The sequence below is a fragment of the Corvus kubaryi genome, unplaced genomic scaffold (assembly GCF_017639235.1).
Source record: "Corvus kubaryi isolate FWS band 111438036 unplaced genomic scaffold, C.kubaryi_AGA036_p1.0 76, whole genome shotgun sequence".
NCBI lineage: Eukaryota > Metazoa > Chordata > Aves > Passeriformes > Corvidae > Corvus > Corvus kubaryi.
Window position 1 is genome coordinate 9,643,248 of NW_024582063.1, and position 22,578 is coordinate 9,665,825.

Below are 22,578 nucleotides of genomic sequence, written 5' to 3' on the forward strand. Positions count from 1 at the left end.
AAATTGGGGGAATTTTTGACATTTAGGGAAACATACCAGTAAAAAGCTAGAGAGAGGAAGGAGAAGACCCTTGAAAATTAGGGTGACAAACTTTTTTTTCTAGATAGCGGTGGGGAAAGCAGTGTCTTGTACTTAAATTTTCAGACTGCTGCAAAATTTGTCAATTAATGACTGTTAGAGGGCCTGACTCAGCAGCGAATCTTTACTTATATGAAATATTCAAAGCTGCTGAAGTGGTCTTGATACTTCCTGCAAGGGGGCCATGTGTGTATGGAAGGTAAGACTGGAGGTTAGTTTTGTGGACTTGATTAAAGATAGGGAGCTTTAAGCTTTTGTTTAACAATTGAAAACCAAAGCCCTGGAAACTACTGTTGTCTTCAGAGCTGAGCACTAGATGAGAAAAGTAGCATTTACTAGAAGATTTAGTTAGAAAGAAAAAACAACACCCTCCCACCAAACAGTTTGTCCCAAGTGTTACATTCCAGCTGTTCTGCATTTATGTTCTTGCTATCTTTATTTGAGAAAAAAACTTTCAAGAGAATAAACCTTTTCCTTGACTGTTGGTTTAGCATCACAGAATATCCTGAGTTGGAAGGAACCTGTGAGAATTGTTGAGTCCAACTCCTGAGTCCACAAAGGGCATGTAAAGTGAACGGGACACGAAGGGAAGTCAAGGCAGGAATTTATTGGCAGCAAGGAATATAATTGCTCTCCAAAAGGTCAGTTTGCTGTTGCTATTCCTTTTGCTGCTATCAAAGCTGAAAGGCAATAATAGAATGTAGGTATTATGTAAGTATCAAAGTATGCAGTAACACAAGAATGGGAATTTTTTTGGTGGGGGTGGGTTGTGTGGCAGGGAGTGTGCAAAGGTTGCACATAGATTTACATTAAAGATCACACAGGAGTTGAGGAAGTGAAATTTGCATGACCCTGGCTTACAGATCTTTTATTGTTATTTACAAAGCTACAAAGTTGACAAGATTGGAGACTGTGGTTTTTACATGATGTTGTAGGGGACCTTGATGTGCCATGTTTTGTTTCAGCAGGATATTAAATGCTCCATTTGCTTTGTGTGGAGAAATTCCTGCTGATTTAATTTGATCTAATTGCAGTCTTAAAGAAACGTTATAAGAATAATTGTTTGTTTTCTTTACAATTGCTTTAGCTTACTCATTTAGCCGTAAGCATTTCATTCGGATGTAGACACCAGAGGATTGATTCAGATTTTGGTGGGACAGATTTGCATCCAGATAGGACAGTGCCAACTGCAAGGGCAACTGTGCCACAGGGAGGGTCTGTTTTAGAGGAGGGACAATAGCAGTGCAGGAGTGTTGTCTGGATTGGACCTTCTCCGTGGAAGATGTTGCAACTTTCAGCGAGTGATGTGAAAACTGCTTCTCAGCAGATGTGAGGGGGGCAGACAAATTAACTGAGCTGAGGCTGCTATCTTTAGATTGTCCCTGGTACCTGAGCTAACTCAGGTTTCCCTAAACTAAACTGCTCTGTGTACTACCCCATTTTCAAAAATCAGTTGTGTTATTTTACAGCCTGTTATTTAATTCCAAGTCTTTGAAGAAGTCCCTTACTTCACTGCTTCATTTTTCACCTGAATTTTAAATTTAGGTACACCTCTCTGTGTTAAAAATGCCAAGCTGCCATGCTCTCAGGCTTAACAAATGGTTGCAGGATTATGGATGGCATTATGTGTTTCCTGACAGTATCTAACCTCACAGCATTGTTTGTGCTATTGAATAAGACTGAAACATGACCAGTGGTGCTTTGGCAAAGGAATGATTAAAATTAAAATCATCTTTATCCTCAGTAGTTCTATTGTGCTTTTTCTATTTATAGCTGAAGGGTGGGGTTTTTTTAGATTGATTTATATAGGCGGGTTGGGCAAGTTACATGTTTCTATGAAGTAATTCAATAAACAGCAACTGAAGGAATGATTTTCAGAGTCTGATTTGCTCAATGAGTGTCTGGGCACATTGAGCAAAAGCTTTACAGATGGAGATCCAGCTAAACTTTTTAAAAGGCTGTGGCATAAAGAGGTCTACATTAATATAAAATTTTAATTTCATGGTGGATATAGGAGCAGCACTGAAACTCTTATTGAGAAATATGGGTTTATCCCCCATGGTGGTTTCGGACAGAGAGTATTCTTTATTCCTGTCCTCCAGACATCTGGGGTGGATTGATATCAGGACTTGCCATTTTTGAGACTTTTTGTTTGTTCTGTGTCTAATTTCTGACCGACATTAAAAGCATGAATTGCCAAAGCTCCTGTCCAGTGCTGTTTGTAGATGGTCTAAGACTGCGCAGGGTATTGGAGAAACAGATTTTTAAAACATTTGATGTCTTGCTGGAGTGACTGAGGAGGAGGAGTATTCCCTGTGAACAGAGACCTCAGTAGGGAACTTTCTGGCATGTTTCATGTTTTATTGCTGCAAATTTATACACCTTTGCATAGTGTGCTCTTATATTGTCCAACAGCACCACATGTGGAAGAAGTTCCCCCTGGAAGATGGCAGTGTCTGGCAGGACACTGGCAGCTGAAATTGAGATGTGGTGGAGATGAGGCTCTCTGTTCCTGCATGTCCCTTGATAGCTCGGGATATCTGTGTTAGGAAGGCTTGCACATCATGTTTGTGTGCATGCTCCAACCAGAGGTGGGAAGAGGTAGAAATTATAATTTAGCAAGGAAGTCAGCTTTCTATAAAGAGCCTGATTTCTGCCAGGTGAACCACTGAATGAATTTTCATTTTTGTTTTGGGTAGGATTTTGTTTCTGTTTCACAATTTTGGAGGAGGGAGAATAATTTTTGTAAGAGAAGAGACAGGTAAAAAATAATCAAAAAAATTTTCATGAAACATTAGTTTTTCTTTGTTTTCTCCAAATCTCAAATTAATACTTTTTTCAGAGATATGTTTCTGTAACATTGTTATATTTGTATTGAAGGAGTTACTAGAAATACTAAATAAAATTAAATACAAGATAGTTGCAAATTTGTGAGGTTTTCAAAATATTTACTTTATGTATTTCAGAACACGAAACTTACTATTTAAACTTGTGTGAATCCTTTTTGTCTGAAATAAAAGAATAAAATTTTGGGGCTTTAATGTATGTTTCAAGCGATATGTAGAACGCAAAGGCTGTCCCTAAGTAATCAGGGAAGTAACTCAGAGGATAATGCAATTTGAGCCTCTTATATAGGTTTTTTTTTTTTGGTCAGAGAGTTAGCACTGCGCATGCAATGACAACACAGATTGAGCTGTGTTTTTCTTATCACTTAACTGGTGCAAATACATCCAAATACATTTGTGACTACAGTTACCTGAGCTACTCCATATCCTGAGTTTGTACAAACCAGCCACATTTTTGTAACATTTTTATAGCAACCATTAAAATGCAAATAAGGATAAATGATACAGATTCTGGTGAAGCCTCCTGGCTTTTTTTGTGAATAAACCTGGTAGGGCCCAGCTGACATTTAAAACTCTTCATCACAATAGGTGAGTGTTCACATAGTGAAATATAATCCATGCTGTATTCTGAGATACAAATAAACGCCTTAATTATAGCAACAATAATAGAAATTTTAGCTGTAACTAAATCATGTTGTTGCTACTCATCTCTAAAATAAATGTTTTTATTTTGTCTGTACAGTAATGTGCTCCAACAGAGAAAATTGATGCAGTTGTGTAGTAAACTGTCTGCAAAATGTTGCCAGGCTGTGGTTTACAACATGGACAGATACACTGTGTTTCTGTTCCTGCACCAGGCAAATCACTTAAAGTACAGCTTCAGTTTATTATCTCTGTAACACTTACTTTGGTTTCTGTGGCAGAGATACTCAGGCTTTTCAGAGGCCTAATTAGAGGAAAAGAGTAGTTAAAACCTCTGGTTTAAAAAAAAAATAGTGTATTCTCTGAAGGGCAGTTGGTCATTCACTTCTCGTTACATGTCTCAGTTTGCACTTGAGAAATCTTAAGAAAATCCAAAGCACCAAATCACTTTCATGCATCATGTCCTGCCAGCTGTACTGTGTTGGAAGACCAAACTACAGGCTATTCAGTGGCTGTCAAGTTGTACAATTTATCTACAGGAGAGATGCTGAATATTCCACCTCAATGCCAAATGGTAGCTCCATTTTTTTTCTGGTTGACAGATTTTGTTGCATTAAAACAATGCACCAAGAGGAAAAATTATTTTTGCTCTAGTGTCTTTACTTTCCTTGAATCTTTCTCCACTCAGTAAAATGGGAAAATTTAAATTCCATGCCTTACTTAGATTTGGAGGAAAGGAGGGAAGAGAGGAGAAGGGAAGGATTTTCAGTTGAAGGCAAATAATCATGTGGTGATCACAGAGGGAATTTGACCCTAGAGAATCTGTGTGTTTGCTGCTATAGTAGTTGGTGTCCCCCCACTGCCTGGAGGTGGAGAGCAGATCCTGAGGTTGCTGGCCAAGGTGGGTGCTCCAGGGAGCTGTGCTGGGAAAGTCATTGTGGCAGCCACTGTGGATTAGCATCACAGATAACTGTATTTGATAACACCTGACTGCAGGATATGCTTAGTGCTGCTTTGCCACTGAGGCACCACGAGCAATGTTTGGTCATTCTACCTGATCTTTGGATCTGCTGAGACTGTGTCAGATCCTAATTCTGTTGTTCAAACATGCAGATGAAGGCAAATTGGGAAGGGACCTGACCTAGATTCTGCTGTTGGCTGCTGTAACAACTACTATTGCTTTGAGAATGATTCTAACATGAATATTTTGTCTGATATACTGAAAATCCATGGATTCATGCAAATGCCTTCAAAATTCATACTGACTTGGAAGACCTGCAACACATGAATCCATAGCCTCATTTTCTCCCCCAGCTATCACACCAAAACTGCACCACAACTTCCAGACACCCAGAACCCAAAAATGGACTGAGCAGGTTATCAGCCAAACGCATATTCCACATGAGCCATATTTATTTTCTTGGAGTAGAGTGGAAGATCTTCTGTCTAAGAGGAAAACTCTTCAATCTTTCCTCTTGTAAGAGTGAAAAAGCCAAGGGTTGTTGTGGTACCAAGGCAATACAGTTGTAATGCGAGGGTGTTCTCTTCTCAGAATCAGCAGAACACCTGACTAAGCTGCAATAATCAGATCTTCATTACTGGTGCTGCTTTCAGGAGACAGAGTGGATGTGGCTTGACCTTATGCCTGACTCAGGCTGAACTGGCAGTGGTAACAGAGAAACCATCTTTTCGCTTAGAAGATAAATAGCAAACTTGATGTGGAGAAGAAATTGGGAAAGAACGAATATGGAAACAGGAGGTTTTATAAAATATTACTTCCCAGTTTAAATATATCAGGGTTTGGGGACTTGCTGTTATAATGAAAACAAACAAGGAAACATAAAAGGCAGAACACTATTTGGCTTTCCAATGCATGCTGAGCTGATGGTGGAAAAGGTCTTGAGCCCACAAATCCAGCAGGGAATATAAATGATTGATGGTAAAAGCTTAGATCATCTACTTTAAGTGTGATTGACAGATAACATTCCTGGCAAACATCTGGAATTCAGCAAACTGGGAATCAGAAATGCAAACTACTGACAAACAAACGGCCATCTGCATTTCTCTGGCTTTTTAATCTTTCTTCAGAGGTAAGGTGAAATATATAAAGCCTAGAGTTATATATAAAAAGAGGTTTTTTGGCTCAGGTTCCCTAATGCAGCCAGTGGACTTTGCCAACTACCTTCTGACTCAGAAGCATCACCATACCTTTCTTGCTTTCCAGTTACAGATGGTTTTGATAAAACACCCACTTAGTCTGCCCCCCTGTTTTTTTGATTCCTTTTTCCACAGCGATTGATCATACTTTGTGAAGAACATATAGACAAAGGGAGATGGTATGCAATTCCTTATTATGCGTAAGTGGCCAATTGTTCTGATGCAGTGCAGGTAATCCTGGGTGGAATTTTAATTCCTTCTTGCTGTATAGATTTCTACTGCTCCTTTCCCCCCTCATTTTTCTATAAATGTTAAACGTGATTCTTTTAGAATCTGACAATCAAATTTAATACTTTTGGTATGCTTCATTTAGCAAATGGACTTGACAGAAAGCAATGAGGTGCTTCCATGTGCCTTACTTTGGAAACTGAAATACAGTGTAGAATTCATTTTTGACTAGATTGCTCACTCTTAACTTCAAGGAAGTTTTTTAATGAAAAAAAGAGTACAACTTCTTTGGGTTTTTAAGTTTGTTTCTTAAAAACAGAGACTTCTGAGATCTGGCTCAGTTTGTGGCTCATGTTTTGCTTTTCTCTGGTTTGGCTCAGTGGGCACCCAGCAGACACAGCTCCTTCCTGTGCTGTTCTTGCCACTAATGGGAGGTGACTCCCTGGGGTGGCAGGATACTGCAGGAGGGAGATTTTTATGGAGGGAAAAGTTACAAATAGCAAAAGGCAGCTGTGCTTGCTGCCAGGGATGAAGGACAGAGTTGTGTCTTTCTGTGTTATGTGAAAAGCAGAATTAAATTTCAAAAAGGCTAAGACATAACTAACTTCTGTGGTATGTCACTTCTGAGGTAGGCACAGCAGCACCCTGCTGTTTGTGCTTGGGTTGTATTAATTATTCAGCATGTTACTGTGGGGCAGTAACATAATTATTGTCATTTTAAGGTAGGGAAACTTGTCCGGAGATGTTAAGCAATACACTTAGAAGTGAGCTAGAATTCCTCTCCCATGTGCTTGGACTACCAGCTCTAACTGTTGCTCATCAGTGATGCCACATTTCAATGCTTGATAGATTCCAGAGCGTTAATTAAAACAGTTGTTTAGCTAATTGCCTGGAAGATTGTGAGTAAAAGCATATTTATTCCAAAGGCAAACAATCCATTTTTACCCAGTGAAGCATATCAGTTTTTATGGTGCATAAAAATTGTTTCATTTCAATTTTGAATATATTGTGTATTTGTCTGTCTAAAAGCCTTGTAGAGGAAGATCTGTTTTAAGTGCATGGAAGCTTTTTTTCTTAAGCCGTTTTTAATGTATCTACTAACAAAAACCATACAAATAATTGAAAATGTGAAAAGTCATTGCTGTTAAAAAGAAAAGTTGTTTACTGTACTGGGCTGTGGGACTACTGCTATGCTTGTTGGTATGAAGCTTTTGTACTATTTCTGCATGTTGGCATTGTCCTATGTAAGGAGACTAGAAGTGGAAGAAAGGTTATCTTTATGGTGTGTTTGCCTAATCTTGTGAAAAATGTGCTAACAGAACAGGTGGTTTCAGGGTATATACACATTTAAAATTAAAATGAAGTCAAAGTGATCAGGATCTGAACTGGTCCATGGGAGGTGGATGGTGTAGGTTTTCTGTGGAAGACTGAGAGCACGTCAGAGTTAACGACAGCTTAGTGCACTTCAGGGTAGTTTACCATCAAGTTGAGAGCATCTTCTCAAAGAGAAAATGCTTATCATCTCATGGAAGAGATTAGATAAGGGTGGAATACAGCTGAAGGACTGAGATGGGAATTCTGAGTTTGAATTAGAAGTTTTCTTGAGCTCTTTACCCCTGATAGTTCTCTTGACTTTCATATAAGCTTTCAAAAATGACAATTTATTTAGGGAAGGAAATCTAAAAGAACCTGGCTGAAGTCAGTAAACTAATATATATTTTGATGCTTTGGATTTAAGAATTGCTACGGGCAAGATAATACTTATAAGACAAGGGACCATTCCTACCACAGCTGGATAGATGTGGATGCATTTCCATGTCATTGGTCTTAAGAAGAGATGGGCAGCGGTGATATAGCACAGCAGAAATTTGGGAGGAAAACACATTTCAAAACAAAAACAGTTTAGCTTTTCATTATCAAGGTAACAACTGAATATTCTTTTTTTGTTAGCATTATGTATTGGAAAACAGGAAAAAAAAGACAATTACTTTTGGAAATGAACTTGTGACTTTCTCCTACACGCTCCCTTTTGTGCCCAGCCTGAGCTGGGGTGTGACCAGTGAAATCCTGACTGGGGGCTGCTCCTCAGTAGGTTTTGGTATATGTGCCCAGCATTGTAGTGCCCAGACTGGTGCAAATGCCCTCATTGTAGTATCCCACTGCAGGGATTTCACTGGTTGCCCCAAGCTCATAGAGACATGCACATGGAAAGGGTGTGAGGAAACGGCCATTTTCTTCCTTCCAGTGTGAAACAGCTAAACATTCATGCCTTGTCATTGTTGCGTCGGGGATAACTAATCTGTACTCCTCTTGGTTTGGACTCTGTTTAGTTGCAGCCTGAAACTGCACTGATATGTTATACAGGATGGTTTTATTGACACAACAGTGGGTAAATGGTAGCCAGATTAAGAAGACTCAGCAGCACAGATGTAAGAAACAGATCCTTTGCGTGACAGTTAAAAGGAGAAAGGGAAAAACCATTTCCTCTTAATTAATTTCTTTGAAAGGGATTAGAAGAGAACATGAACCAAGAATGAACCACTTCTCTTGATTTTGAAAGAAAAATCTTTATTGATATTTAAAGGGAACTTGTCACGTAGAACACTTTCAAATTATGATTCATTCTTATGAAGTTTTGCTAGACTGTTGTAATTAAGAAAAAGATAATGGAAAAAGTTAGCCATTAAATGCTTCAAAGTTTTTTTTTCCAGACAGTTTTTTTTTCTGAGTGCAAAAATAGAAGACACTTGACTGCATGAATGAGATGTCTGTTCTGTTATATTTTTGATGGAAGTAGTGCTGTTACTGAAAGCAATGGTGTTGATTTTCTGTAGGCAAAGGAGACGTTTTTGGTGATGTGTTCTGGAAGGAGTCGACCCTCGCCCAGTCCTGTGCTAATGTAAGGGCTTTGACTTACTGTGATCTTCATGTGATAAAAAGGGATGCCTTGCAGAAAGTGCTGGAGTTCTACACAGCCTTTTCACACTCCTTCTCCAGAAATCTCATTTTGACCTACAACTTGAGAAAAAGGGTAAGTAGCTGTGATTTTAACATACATCATGTAAATGATCTCGCTTTTAACGTCTGTCTGCGTGAGAAGACTGAATGGCTTGAATTCTGGCATTTTTCGTGGACCCCTTTTATAAGATGATTTTTCAGTGCTTGCCTAGGAGACCCTGCTAGCATGTAGAGTCAAAAGGCTATAAGTATTTATTCCAGTGCTAGCTTTAGAGGGAGCTAGACTGTATACATTTCTAGGAAGTAGACAGGTTCCAGCAGATATGAAAACTGTCATGTACGTGTGATAAACAGCATTCACTACTTAATGCAACTTTAGTTTGTAAAGCTCCTAAAAATATTTTAGGGGTGTTCCTGAAATCACAAGGAAAATGACAGGAAAGATATAAAATCTGATATATGGAACAAAAGTTAAGTACAGTAATCACAATGGAAAAGTAATATGAAGATGACATTCTATCAAGAGTTGTTTCTTTTATTATAAATCACATTTTGGAATTACTTTGCTTATCTATAGTATTTCCATTTTCTTATCCTTGGTTTTTTGGCTCTTTTCATTCCTTGCTGTGTGCCAGTTCAAGGTATTTTGTCAAATGCAAGTAATCACAATCTAATAGCCCAGTCTAAATCCTCTGTGTAATCCTCAGTGAACAACCTCTGCAGAAATTTATTAAAACTGTAGTAGGTATAATTCAGATGATATGATTTTATGATGTGAGGTAGAAGACAATAATATTACGCTGAAAAGAAGTGCATTAGAGAACCTGTACTTGCTTCATAAGGGTATTTGACATCAGGTAAAGAAATATGTTTGATAGGAGAAATTTTTGTTCTTAAATGGTTCTCCATAGTAATTTCAGGTGCCAAGTAAGTCCTAGATAATTAGACCTGAAAAAAATAGAACTGTTTTAATCTTTTGAATCTGTTTTGTAAAATTAGACTTTACAACTAGACATTTTTAAAGATATTTTATTTTTTATATTTAGAGTTGGCATACTGAAAGTAAAAGTAGTGCGATGATATTTTCTATCTGCATATGTTATCAGTATCAAAGAATTCAGCTTTTTAGGGTTGGATGAAGAAAAATGTGTTATCCACACTTTGGTGAAATAAGTCAGAGCTCTGGTAGAAAATTGATGTGATTAAAAACTAAGAAACAAATTTGTACTTGGGGATTTCCTTCTAAGACATTTTTTTCAAATGAAGGTATTCAGCTGCAAGCATATTAAGAGAGATGTCCTGTTAATAAACACCTCCTTACCTGGTCTTAGTTAATGTAAGAAATAAAGTAAATGAAAGAATTTGACATTGATATCACCTAAAGAATCAGTATCACTGACTGACATATTTTATAATTAATTCCATGGGTAATGTGGTAAGATGCCCTCAGAATATATAACTACTTCTTTTTTTTAACATCATCTGTAGAAGTAGCAACCTTTGAAGCTTAGAAGGATCAGCTTTCTAACAGCTCATAGTAATGCTAGCAGAATCACATAATTTTGGACCTGCTCTGAGCCAGAAGGCCTGACTTTAGAATCAAATACCTACTCCAGAAGTGACACTGCCCCTCCATGTTTATTGGCATAGCTTTTCCCAGCCCAGGTTACAAAACATTTTTTAATCATAGTGTCACAACTCCTGTGCTGTCAATTTCTACACAAAATGTTCCTAATAAAAACATACATCTTATGATAGCAATTTCCATCCAGTTATTCAAATAATTGGATTTTAATTGAGTTGCAGTCAGCAGAAAAGTGGCGTTGATTGATAATGGAGGCAAGAGTTTGATGGTTCCTGGTTAACAGACTGTAACATTATTTATTTTATTAGAAGAAGGCTGATTGCAATCAGAATGCAAATGTTAAGTAATGTGGATAATATATGTTCTTGAAAATGCATGGAAGGTACAATACTTTAGAGATTTGAGGTAATGCATGTTAAAAGGCAACTTTTTAGAGTTTAGAATTTAATCTGGTTTAAATATCTGTGATTTTTTTTTTTTTAGAAATAGCTCCCCAGCATGTCGCTTCTAACACTTCTATGGTCTATTTCTGCAAATGGAATTTTGTAGAATTAAAATGAACTGGTACCTTCTGTTAGTTGCATTTGTAAGGTATTGCATATCCTTTGGAGTATAAATACCAGAATTACACTTTTCATTTCAATAAACAGTTTCATCTCTGGCTCCAAAAGTGTTCAACTAGTTGAAATGTAGATACTGTGTATTCCTCCCAAATATATTCATACAGATTCCAAATACATGAACAAGCAGCTTTGGGGATTTTTTTTTTCAGAAGGATCTCACATTTTTAGACTTGGTTATTCCTCTGAGGTGTCCCCATCTTCAGGGTACATATGCCTTCAGTTGGCCATGGTACTGAGTCTCACTACACAGCTCAAGGTGCTTTGTAGCCAAGTTTCACTCAGCTTAAGTGAACTCTAGCACTGGTCCATTTTTTTCACCATATTAACGTATTCCTTGGGTGCCAGGTCTCCTCTAGTGATCCCTGGTGGAGCTGGGATTCCCTATCCCAGGCCCTTCAGTGCCAGTGAAGAGATGTTCCCCCTGTTACTGGGTCTGGATCCACGTGCTGATGGCTGTGACAGAAATAAGCAGACATGCAGGCACACTGGAAGGTACCCTAACTGGTCAATTGGTCTTGACCTTAGCTAAACCTAGAGCTGGATTTAGGCAAAGTAAAAGGCAACATTCCTTGTGCTGGTCTTCCTACTTGTCTTGAATGTGGTTTGAGCTGAGCTGGGAGGGCAGGATACTTCTGGTCCATGTATCCCCTTTATGCCTTCCCTAGAACAGGCCTGCAGGTATAAAATGTTACTGCCTGTGATGCTTAAAGACTTTGTGGCCAAGGGAAAAGTTTCCAATGCTCTGTGCCTGGCATGTCATTATTGTCCCTGTCTGTGCTGTGAAAGCAGTTTCCTTTCACTCACTTTCTCAACAAATACCAGTGAAATATCCTCTTTTTTAAAAGTGTCAGCTTGCTGTCAGGTGACTCCCTGAGCAGTTTCCTCAAGTGACTAAAATCCCTGCTGAAGTTATTAGCTGTCTAGTTACCTCAGACTGGAGCTCAGACTTAGAAAACTTTTTATTTTTCCTAAAAGAGAAGAGAAAGCAGACCTTTAATTAACTCCTTCTGCTGCCAGTCATTGAAATTTTCATCTAAGTGGGAACAGAGGGAGAATCATCTGCTGCATCTCTCTTTCCACCGTGCTAAGAAACTGAAACTGCAGTCTGTGGCTGCAGGTGGCTGTATGTTGGACTTGAAGACTTTGCAGCTGAAAGGAAGCTGATAGAGGTTTTTCAGAGCAATACTCGCTCTAACAATGTTCTGAAATTAAAGCAGGTTAACTTGATGTTTCTCTCCATTTTAGGAATCTTGGAGAGGAACCAGAGTGCAGACACTGGGGGGTATTGTTGGATAGTCAAGTCACAAACTCACTCTCATGGAAGGTATGCTAGACAAAAGAAATACTGCAGATTAGGAGGGCAGCAGGATGCACAGGCTGGATGGAGGTCTGGCTTCTCCCACCAAATATTTAAACACTTCTGGGTTTCCAAATTGGACATTGTAGCTCCAGGTTCGTAGAAGCATAACTTACCTGTCTCTGTCTTTGGCATGTGATGGGGTGCAAGTTTGCTGGCACCTTCTTTAAGAATGGGAAAGGCCTTTGGGAAATGTTCTGGCTTTAGCAGTTGCTTCTTTCCATGTGTATGAGCTTTGTGACCAGTATTAACTTACACTGGGTTGTACCACAGTGTATTTGCTCATTTCATTCTGCTGCAGCCATAAATGATGTTGTAGCTCAAATGACTGCTCGCACTACATAAAAGGGAGAATTCTTATACATAATTTATTAAGCTGAGATTTCTCTAGTAAGCCGTTTTAGCCTGGATAGAGATTAAATGACTAATTCTGAATACTTTGGAGTGTCATGATAGGAAGCACAAGTAGCTTTCCCAGAAGCTACTTGTATCCTGATATGAAAGAAGGAAGACAGTAGGATGTAGGTATGTTACTGGGATTTTGTTAGAGTGAAAGAAGCGGCAAAGAACGTTCTGTGTTTTTACAAATCAAACATGATTTAGTGAGTTAGAGCCAAAGCTCCTAGTCAGAACATACTTGAGAGAGCAGTGATTGTAACAGAACAGTCTCTCTTCTTGGCAGTGTAAGATTGCTTGCTTTTGTACATGTAGTGGTGTGTTTATTCTCTGGTATTCCAACTGTGCCAGTGGACAGGTCCCCAACATCTTTTTCAAAAAGCAATTTTAAAATGTAATTGTACTTTCCTCTTCAGCATTAGCTTAATCTTTCTTCTTTTGATAGTGTAAGCTCTAACTAGAGAGAGAACGTCTCTCAAATCATACATTTCAGCTAGGAGTGCCTCAAGCCGTGATTTTAAATCTCAGGGGGCGTTGGCAGCAGTTTGTTTTCAGAGAGGCAGTCCATGGCCTTACATTCTGCCTTTCCGCATGACAAGTTTTAAAATCCTTCTTCGTGGTAGAGGTTTGAAATGGTATCCCAGAATTCTTTCTCCTACACAAAAGCCTGAATTGCTGGAAGGTTTCAACAAAGCTTTCTTACACTGAGAAGAGAAAGATTTTAATTTTAGAATATTGTCCCATTTGATGATGGTCAAACTGACAGCCTGCTTCTTTCTCCTGTGTTTGTCACCAAAACAATCCCACAAGTCCTGTGGGGAGAGGATTTTGATGTTTGACAGGCACGCATCTTACAGCACTGAAAACCGAGGACATTGGACATGACTGGTATGTCTGGAAGTGCCTGTGGCTTGGGAATTATGCCAAATTAGCTGTCCAGGAGGCAAAGTTGTCAATTTCCAAAAAACCTGTCCAAATATAAATAAACAGTTAAGCACTGTGTTCCTTCCCATGCTGCTTTTTAAAAGTTGTTCAGGGAATTGGATGTTCTTGTATTCACAGTTTTTCCATGTCAATCTAAACAAAAGGTACTTTATTCTGTTTCATCATTGGTAGATTCCATATTGCATTTTTGCATCTTTTCTCTGGCCTTGGACATCTGAACTTCTATCTGTCTCTAACAGAGAACTGTTTAGCTAGCCCACAGATTTTTGGGCAAATAGGCTTTACACTCTGTACCGAAAGTGCTCTGAGGCCTGCTGTGTGTGCATCTTCTATGGATGGTTTTAGTGCTATGTCTGTCAATGAGTTGAAACCTCATGCTCTCGGGAGGATGTGCCCTTGGATTTCTTCCTTCTCCTCCTCTGTAGTTTGTTGGACCCCTCCAGGTAAAGCCTCAACACCCAGACTTGGAAAGGATTTGATGAACTGAGAGCATTTAATGTTCATACACCTACAGCGATTATTGAAATATGTGATTGTGCTCAAGCCAAAGCAACTCCATTACCTTTCAGCCACATCATCTTCAATTTTATTTTCCAAAACTTCCAAATTCTAAACTTATTTCTGTTCTTTTTAATGCATGTGACCTGGAGCCTTAGGCTCCTGTGCTTATAGAGAAGAAGATCTGGCTACAGATAAATAGTTTACGTAGTGGGGATGTGTGTGTACCATAGAAAACACAAGTAACTAAGAAGTTCTAAAACGCTGTGGTGGGTTGACATTGGCTGGTAACCAGGTGCCCACCAAGCCTCTCTATCTTCCCCCTTCTTGACAGGACAGGGAGAGAAAAATAAGATTAAAAGCTTGTGGATTGAGATAAGGACGAGGAGATCACTTACCAATTGCTGTCATGGGCAAAACAAACCTGAATGAATGAAATTAATTTAATTTATTACCAGTTAATCAGAGTAGGATAATGACAAATAAAAAAAAAAAATCTAAAAAACACTTTCTGCCCATCGCTTCCCTTCTTCCCAGGCACGAATTCACTCCCAACTCTTCTCTCTCCTTCCCCTGAGCAGTGCAGGGAGGTGGGGAATGGGGTTTGTGGTCAGTTCATAACGCTTGTTCTCTGCCATTCCTTTCTCTTCACACTCTTCTCCTGCTCCAGTGTGAGGTCCCTCTCATGGCAGAGGGAAGTTCACAAACTTGTCCAGTGTGTGTCCTTCCCACAGGCAGCAGTTCTTCAGGAACTGCTCCAGTGCAGGTCCCTTCCACGGGGGCAGTCCTTCAGGAACAGCCTGCTGCAGGGCCGCTCTCCTGGTGAGCCACAGGTCCTGGCCAGAAGACCTGCTCCTTCCTAGGCCCCCCTCAGTGGCCTGCAGGTGGATATCTGCCCCACCATGGGCTTCCACGAGCCAGAGGGGGACAACCTGCAGCTCCACAGTCTCCATCATGGTCATCACCATGGGTTGCAGGAAAGTCTCTGTTCCAGCCCCGGAGTACCTCCTCCCCCTCCATCTTCTCTGACCTTGGTTTCTGCCAAGTTTCTTTCACTTATTCTCACTTCTCTCTCTCAGCTGCTGTAGTGCAGTGTTTTTTACTCTTTCCTAAATACGTTACCACAGAGGTGCTACTGACACTGGATATGTATGTAGCTCTCGCCTATGGTGGGTCCACCTTGGGGCGAACCACAACTTGTTCTGTCCTACATGGGGACAGGTTCTGGTGCCTTCTCACAGAAGCCACCTCTGCAGCCTGTCTGCTATCAAACCCTTGCTACATAAACCCAAAACAGACAACAAAACTGTTCTGTTGCTTTTACTCACTACATTATATGTTGTAATGTAAATTTTAGCTGGGACTTAGATAAAGCTCTGTGGGTAAGTAGCAAAATGCTTCTTTAGAATGCTCTTAAACAATTAATCCCTTCTAAACTGATTTAATGAATTCATCACATGTTTGAGATGCCTTCTGCTACTATGAATAATGAGTAATTTTCATACATTTAGGTGCTGTAGTATAATGTCTGTACAATTGTTATAAAGAAGTAACTTAGTATGCCATACAAAGCAAGCTGTGTATTTCTTCACAGAAATATTACGTTGTTGAAATTCTGATAGGCCATTCACTAGCAAATTCCATTAAAAGTAATGCAGTCATCAATAGGTATTAATAGTCATCAATAAAATTGATGGAAGAGCTTGTATGGCTGAAGTTCAAATTCCAATTCACCTTAAAATGGAAGAATATGGTTCTTTTATGAAGCTGATACTAAAACCATAACTGCCTTGAAGTATCTTCAGTAAAAGAGTATTTCCTGTTCTGTGCTATTGTAGATTTACAAGTTTTCCCATGCTGGTCACTAAATTCTTAACTATCATTTGCATTCTGATCACTGAATTAGAAATTATATTTGTGCAGACTAAATTTGTAAACCCAGAATTTTGGCTATTTCACAATGTGTTTTCTAAGTACGGAAAACTATGTCAATGTTATGTCAATAAAGACATTCCAATTATATGTCAGTACCTGGAAGAAAAGTGCAGTAAACAGAAGGGGTTCTGGTCAACCAGAAATTGAGGTTAAGAACTTCATTCATTAATCCAGAAACCGAATTGATGCTTGCTTTGTTTTATCATGTTTTGAGGAGACCTGCTTGAGTTGTTTTTGAAAGAGTTTTTTTCTCAGTGACTCGTAAAATACTCAGCCTTAAATATAAAAGAAAAAATTCTGACCTTTTTGAAATCTTTAGTGTTCATAAAGTCTTTCCATATTTGGAAAGACATTTTCCGAGTAGATGAAAATACATGTAACAAGGTTGATGGTAAATTAAAATAAAATTTGTTTTCATACTCTTTTAATCCTTAAAAAAAGGCACATTTAGCTTTTGTGAAGCTATTTTCAGATGAGTAATAGAAAGTTGACGTTAAAAAAAGGTTTTGTCTCATTTTAACATGCACAACCACCCACACCAGCTTGTTTATCCCAACAGAAGGAAATGCATCACTTTGATTTTTACCCTCCTCCACCCACGTAGACTAAAACGTAGAAATAATTTTAATACAGAGAAAGGTTATTCGGCGTGAATGAGGATTCCCCAGAATAGCTCCCCCAAGCCTTTTTAAAATAGAAAATGAATTTCCTAGGAACTGAGGAAGTTCTAAATGTTGGCCCACCACCAGGGACGGAAGACGATAATCCAAAAGACAGTGTAGCTGCTCTTACACAGTCTGGGAATCTAGTCTTCATTGTGAAAACAGTGAAATTCTTGCTAGTATTTTTACAGTAGGAAGGATTAATCCCAAATTTAAACTCATCCTTTTTCTTACTACTGTGTTGATTTAGAGAAATAGAAGTGTAATATGTGTAGTCTGTCTGCATGGTGTGTTCAATATGTGCATGGCACTCCACCACCTGCCCACAGACAAGTGTAATGAGGTGCCTTAGTCCAGTTCTGCACCAGGCTTGCAAAGAGGGGACATTCCAGGGGAATTCAAAGAATTCCTACCCTTTCTCCAAAGCAGTCTTCTGCTTACCATGACTGAGTGGCCAGAGATTGAACATTTTTCTGTATTTCTAATAAAATAATAAGATACGGGGGTTTTTTGGTGCCTGCCGTATCTGTCTGTGGGTATATATACATATATATATATATGTACAGTGACTGAATCATTGCTGAAGCTCCCAAGTAATTCCAATGTCCCACACTCTTTCTAATATATTCATGCTGTTACCCAGACTTTTTTGCATTTGTGTGCCATGTTCTATCATGTATTATAACTGCACTAATTATGTCAATGACATAGTAACCTCTGTGGCCTGGTGCTTCACTGTGGAGCACTAATGACCAAGCCAAAGACAGAACAGTGACTTAATACCCTCCTGTATTATTTTTTTTCTAAAAATGATCTTTCTGGTCTGGGAAGCAGCTGGGTGCAGGATAAACTTACTAAAAGAGGGTGATTTCCTGGCATAACAGCTTTGACCTTCTGGTCTTCTCTAGGGTCACTAAGAGCTGAACTCATAGGACTGCAGATCCAAACACAACCTGTTCAAGGTACTCCATGAAGGAGAGAGGATGTAGGTAACTGCAATATGAAAGCTGAGTTACATTGGCCAACCTACATCCTTGAGTAATCAAACTTTGTAATCTAAGTGATCAGATTGATCCTTTCTTTGGCACTGCAATGAAAGCTGAAATAACTGCCCCCTATGGGAAAACAAAAAAGGAAGTAAAAGAAAGTACGTTCTGGAGGTTGCAGCTAGTGTTGTGTAGAGGCTTTGTGATCCTGGCTCCAGACCAAACCCTACCTACAGGTCTGCTATTTTCTTGCTTAAATGTTGAGACTTTTGTTGTAACTGTGAGCTCTTGGACAGCGAGACAAAGGAGGTCCTTTCCCTGTTTTTCTGCCTGAGCCAGGTCTCCATAGTTCCTCTGAGGGCTCTATTTGCTATGCCCCATGACAGGCATAAAAGAATTAGATCACCTTAAATCCAACAAATCCTGTTAAGGTTTCGTGCGAACCAAAGTAGTTTCCCAGCTTGATCTCAGAGCAGATAAACAGTAAACACTGAGCGGTCAAACTAACCTCTGTGTGTAGATGACTGATGTTTTTCCTGTATCCATCCTTGACAACCACCCTTTTAGTTGCCTCTGAACAAGCATCTTGCTGGGGGAGAATAGCCAGGAGCGTGCCACATTCCTTAGTCTCAGGCCTGCTGCGAGCAGTCATGCAGGTAACACGGTGTCTGATGTCAACCTGCTCTACAGGCTGCTGCCCATTCCAGTGTGACATTGGAGTGTTTGACTGCTGCATCTCAAGTGGAGTAACGACGAGGTGCGGCCTTGTGAGAGTTTCTGAATTTGAAGTCCAGTACTCTTTGCCATCATGGGAATGAGCCAATTGCAAACAAAACTTGATAGGGCACCTTGCCAGTTGTCTGCTATAACTGCAGCTACCAACTATTCCTTCAGCTAAAGTCAAGTGTTAAGGAGTGTGTTGGGCTGTGGCTCAGTATAAGAACTTACTTTGAGAAATACATTGAGAGTAGAATCACAAATCATCCCCTCTCTTTTGGTATTAATTTTGCAGCCAGCAACTGGGTTTTTGCTCAAACTGTGTATGACTCCTTCCTCAAAAGGAAGTGCACTGTTGTGTCAAACACCTGTTTGGATTCAGATTTTCGAACAGAAATGTGATACCTGGCACTGATGTAGAACGTAAAATCCCTATACAAATGAATGTACTAAGTGTTTTTTGAGTAATTTTTCTGAATTAGCAGACTGCAGGGGGGCCTTACACTCAGCTTTACTTGAAAATATTAATATTCTTCCTATTTTAATGGGGTTTTTTTGTTGTTCCCATTAATTTTCTCTTTTGCTTTTTACATTACAAAATGGGGCGTGAACTTCAGCATCTTGTGTCTGTATATATGAGAATATAAAGACACACACATGTATACAGTGTGTTTGGTAATACCTCCCTCAACTAAAGCTGGAGCATACAGTGGTAGGCTACTCTGAGTATACTCAGTGTCTCAAAATGCTGTCCTTATAGGACTTGGAATGGGAATTTCACTATCCACAAACAGCCATGCAGCTGGACATGAAGGGATCTTAATTAACCACAGGTCCAAATGCGTTGTCTGTCTATGCAGCTGTGAGACTGCATAATGTTTTCACCAGATTTTTATCAGGAGCTAAGTCTGCTAAATCCATTTTTAGTTAGTACAGCATTATGAATGTGAAAACGCAATACCCAATTAAAGAAGTGTTTGGACTTTAATACTTTGTGCTTTTAATACCATATACCTTTGTGATTCTTCTTTTTGTCACCATCTCCTGGCATCTTTTCCAAGCACAGAAAGAAAACACTCCACACATGCACTGTTCCAAGTCCTTGTGACTTTGGCAAACCACATCTATACCGTTTCCCCAGCATTCCCCAACCTGGCTTTGCCTTTCAATTCATCTAAAGGTACTGTGCCTCCCTCTTAAAATTTCAGAGGATGTGCTTCCACCATTCTGACATACTTCATGGTTGGTCATTTCTCCCATATGCTCTCTAATAAATATACTACACAACAGATTTTTTTTCATTATTCTTTTACAGAGCTAACATCAGAGAATCCAAGAAAATTTCTGCCACAATAATTTTGTAATACACTGGATTATTTACTTTGTGTAAACATTGTCTTTGTGTGAAAATACAGATTTACATTCCCCTTTTGGAACCTTCTTTTTTACATTGGTTCTTAAAAAAAAACCAACACCAAAAGACAAACCCAAACCCAGACAAAATACTTCAAAAAGAACTAATGGTATACCCAGGTTGACTGGAATAGATACATCTGTGTCTCCCATCTTCAAGGTTGATGCCTCGATTTTGTATAAGATTTAAATGTCATGTAAATTTCAGCATACTTTGTATCCAGTGCTGCAGAAGTGAGGCACGTTGCAGTCTTCCTCTAAGCAGGGGGACGTGCAATTTGTTGTTTTTCAAGGTTTTGCTGTTACTTCACAGTGACTGCAAAGATGTTATTTATTGCCAGTTATTATCTTGATTAATGAAAACAAAATTGCTGTTGACTTCCATCACATACTTGATCAGATGGTTGGCTAGAGTGGAAATATGAGGATGTTGTAACCTTTGGTCATGCTAAGTTGCAAAGCAATAACAGAGGAAGAAAATAGTGTTAGCTCTAACAAATGGATATTGGCTTTGCCATTAGAAATTTGGTGTAGTCTGGAAATATTAACCTTCGGTTTTCCTTGCTTGCATTTTTCAAATTGCTCAAGCAGTAAGTCTTGTAGGAGTAAAAGTTTCAGTGGCTTACGTGTTCTCAGTGATTATCCTGTACCCTTTCTGAAAGAGGAGATTCACATTTAGTCCAATGACAAATTCATGGGAGTGAATGGAAGAAGTCATAATGGAAAGCTTTTATTTGGGATGTCATTTGGGATCAGTTATATTTTATAACATAAAAGCATTACAGTGGTCTTTTTCAGCAACCTTGAAAATGGTCATTTGTGTTTGACAATCAAAATGGTTCCTAAACGACCTTCAGCATTCATACCCAAACCATTCTGTAACACAGATGCAGCCACAAAGGGAGTCTGGAAAACCTGTGGGTTCTGGTTTGTAATATGTTTCCAAAATTTATAAAAGTTCATCTAAATTTGCAATTGCTCTGTTATTTTTATATCTAGCATATTTATTAGAGATGTGAAGGCATAACTTCAAAAATACTGAGGGGGTGTTTCTTGGTATGCTCTCTGAGAATCTCTCACTAAATGTTGCATATTGCTTGTTTCACCACATTTTCCAATCAGTAAGATTTTCCAAACCTCATTATGCTCTTCAGAGAGCTGTTCAGAAAGGCACACTTTGTAGAATTATAAGGCTCCTACCAAATTACTGTTAATAATATTGTCATTTTATTACATGCTGGAATTTCTTTACTGGATATTTTAAGGTATACAAAAGGAGCACTTCATCCAAAGAGCTCATATGGGACTATATTTCTTTATTTCTTTTTTATAAGATTGAATGATTTATTGTCCTTATGTAAAAGGAAACCGAAATGTAGAGGATTAAGTGACTTGCTGTCTTGTACAGTGACCCTCAGCGACAATGAGGAATGGAACCAGCATTTTCTAGTCATATGTTCTACTCTGTGTAGAAGACATTCAAAGGTCTGCAGCACGTGGCATAGTATGTTGAATTATGCTTTGTGTAGTGGAAGAGCAGACTCTGGTTTTGTGCTGCAGTCTTGCAAAGGGCCTTGTGTCTGCTTTGAAACAAAACCCAGCCTGTAAGGATTTAATAGTCCATACGAGTGTGCTAAAGGAAGCAACTGAGTGAGCGAAAACAAGGACAAGGTTGTCAGGAGAGGCCAGAAAAATGGTATTTCAAACACAGACTTGTCCCTCTTCCCCTTGTTGAATGCTGCATGTACCAAGAGAGCCTCTCAGTAGAGAAGCATGTTAAAACAGAGAAAGAGGCAGGAGAGGAGTGGAGCATCTGGTATCTCTCCATGGAGGTGGGTGAAAAAACCTGGATGAATGGAGCAGCTGGTGCTCTGTGATCCACAAGGCTATAGGACAGCAGTTGGTGACTGGGGATAGAGACAGCTCAGTGTTTCAGAGTTTTATTAGACCAGGTGGACACAATAAAAACAGTAAAGAGCAACCTCAGATTGTCTCACCAACTTTTCCCCTAGCTGTGTCCCAAAGAAACCCTTCAGACTTCACCATTTGACAGCCTGTCTGCTACTCCTTCCTGACGATAGAAGCTGCAGTAAAGCAACATCTACACTCTCATGATCTCCAAGAAATATTACTAAAGCAGCCAGTAGAAGAAAATGAAAAAGTCAGGAGCATCTTCTGGTGACATAACTGCACTTGAGGTCCTTTTTCAACTGTGTGTATCCAAGGTTGCTCTAGTACCCAAGGCTTAACCTACCAACACAGTGTCTTCTAGAAAGTCTGATGTGGTACCCACTGCATCGTGTCTTATGGCTACCATAACACATCCTTGAGCCTGAGGGACCCAATACAGAATCACAGAATAGTGAGTGTTGAGAGGGACCCTTAAAGGTCATCTAGTCTGACTGCACTGCAGTGCAGGGACCTCTTCAACTAGATCAGCTTGTTCAGAGTCCCATTCAATTGACCTTGAGTGTTTTCAGCAATGGGGCATCTACCACCTCACTGGGCAACCTGGACCACTGATCTACCACACTCCTTGTAAAAAATGCTGC

The 22,578-nt window shown here is 39.3% G+C and overlaps 1 protein-coding gene across 1 annotated transcript in view; it reads left to right on the forward strand.

Moving 5' to 3' along the window:
- Window positions 1–22,578, forward strand: part of KCNH1 (potassium voltage-gated channel subfamily H member 1) — a 166,709-nt gene that overhangs the window by 81,029 nt on the left and 63,102 nt on the right. Inside the window, exon 9 of the mRNA XM_042051427.1 lies at window positions 8,786–8,982. Coding sequence (XP_041907361.1) covers window positions 8,786–8,982 — 197 coding nt within the window. The remainder of the gene's footprint in view (window positions 1–8,785; window positions 8,983–22,578) is intronic.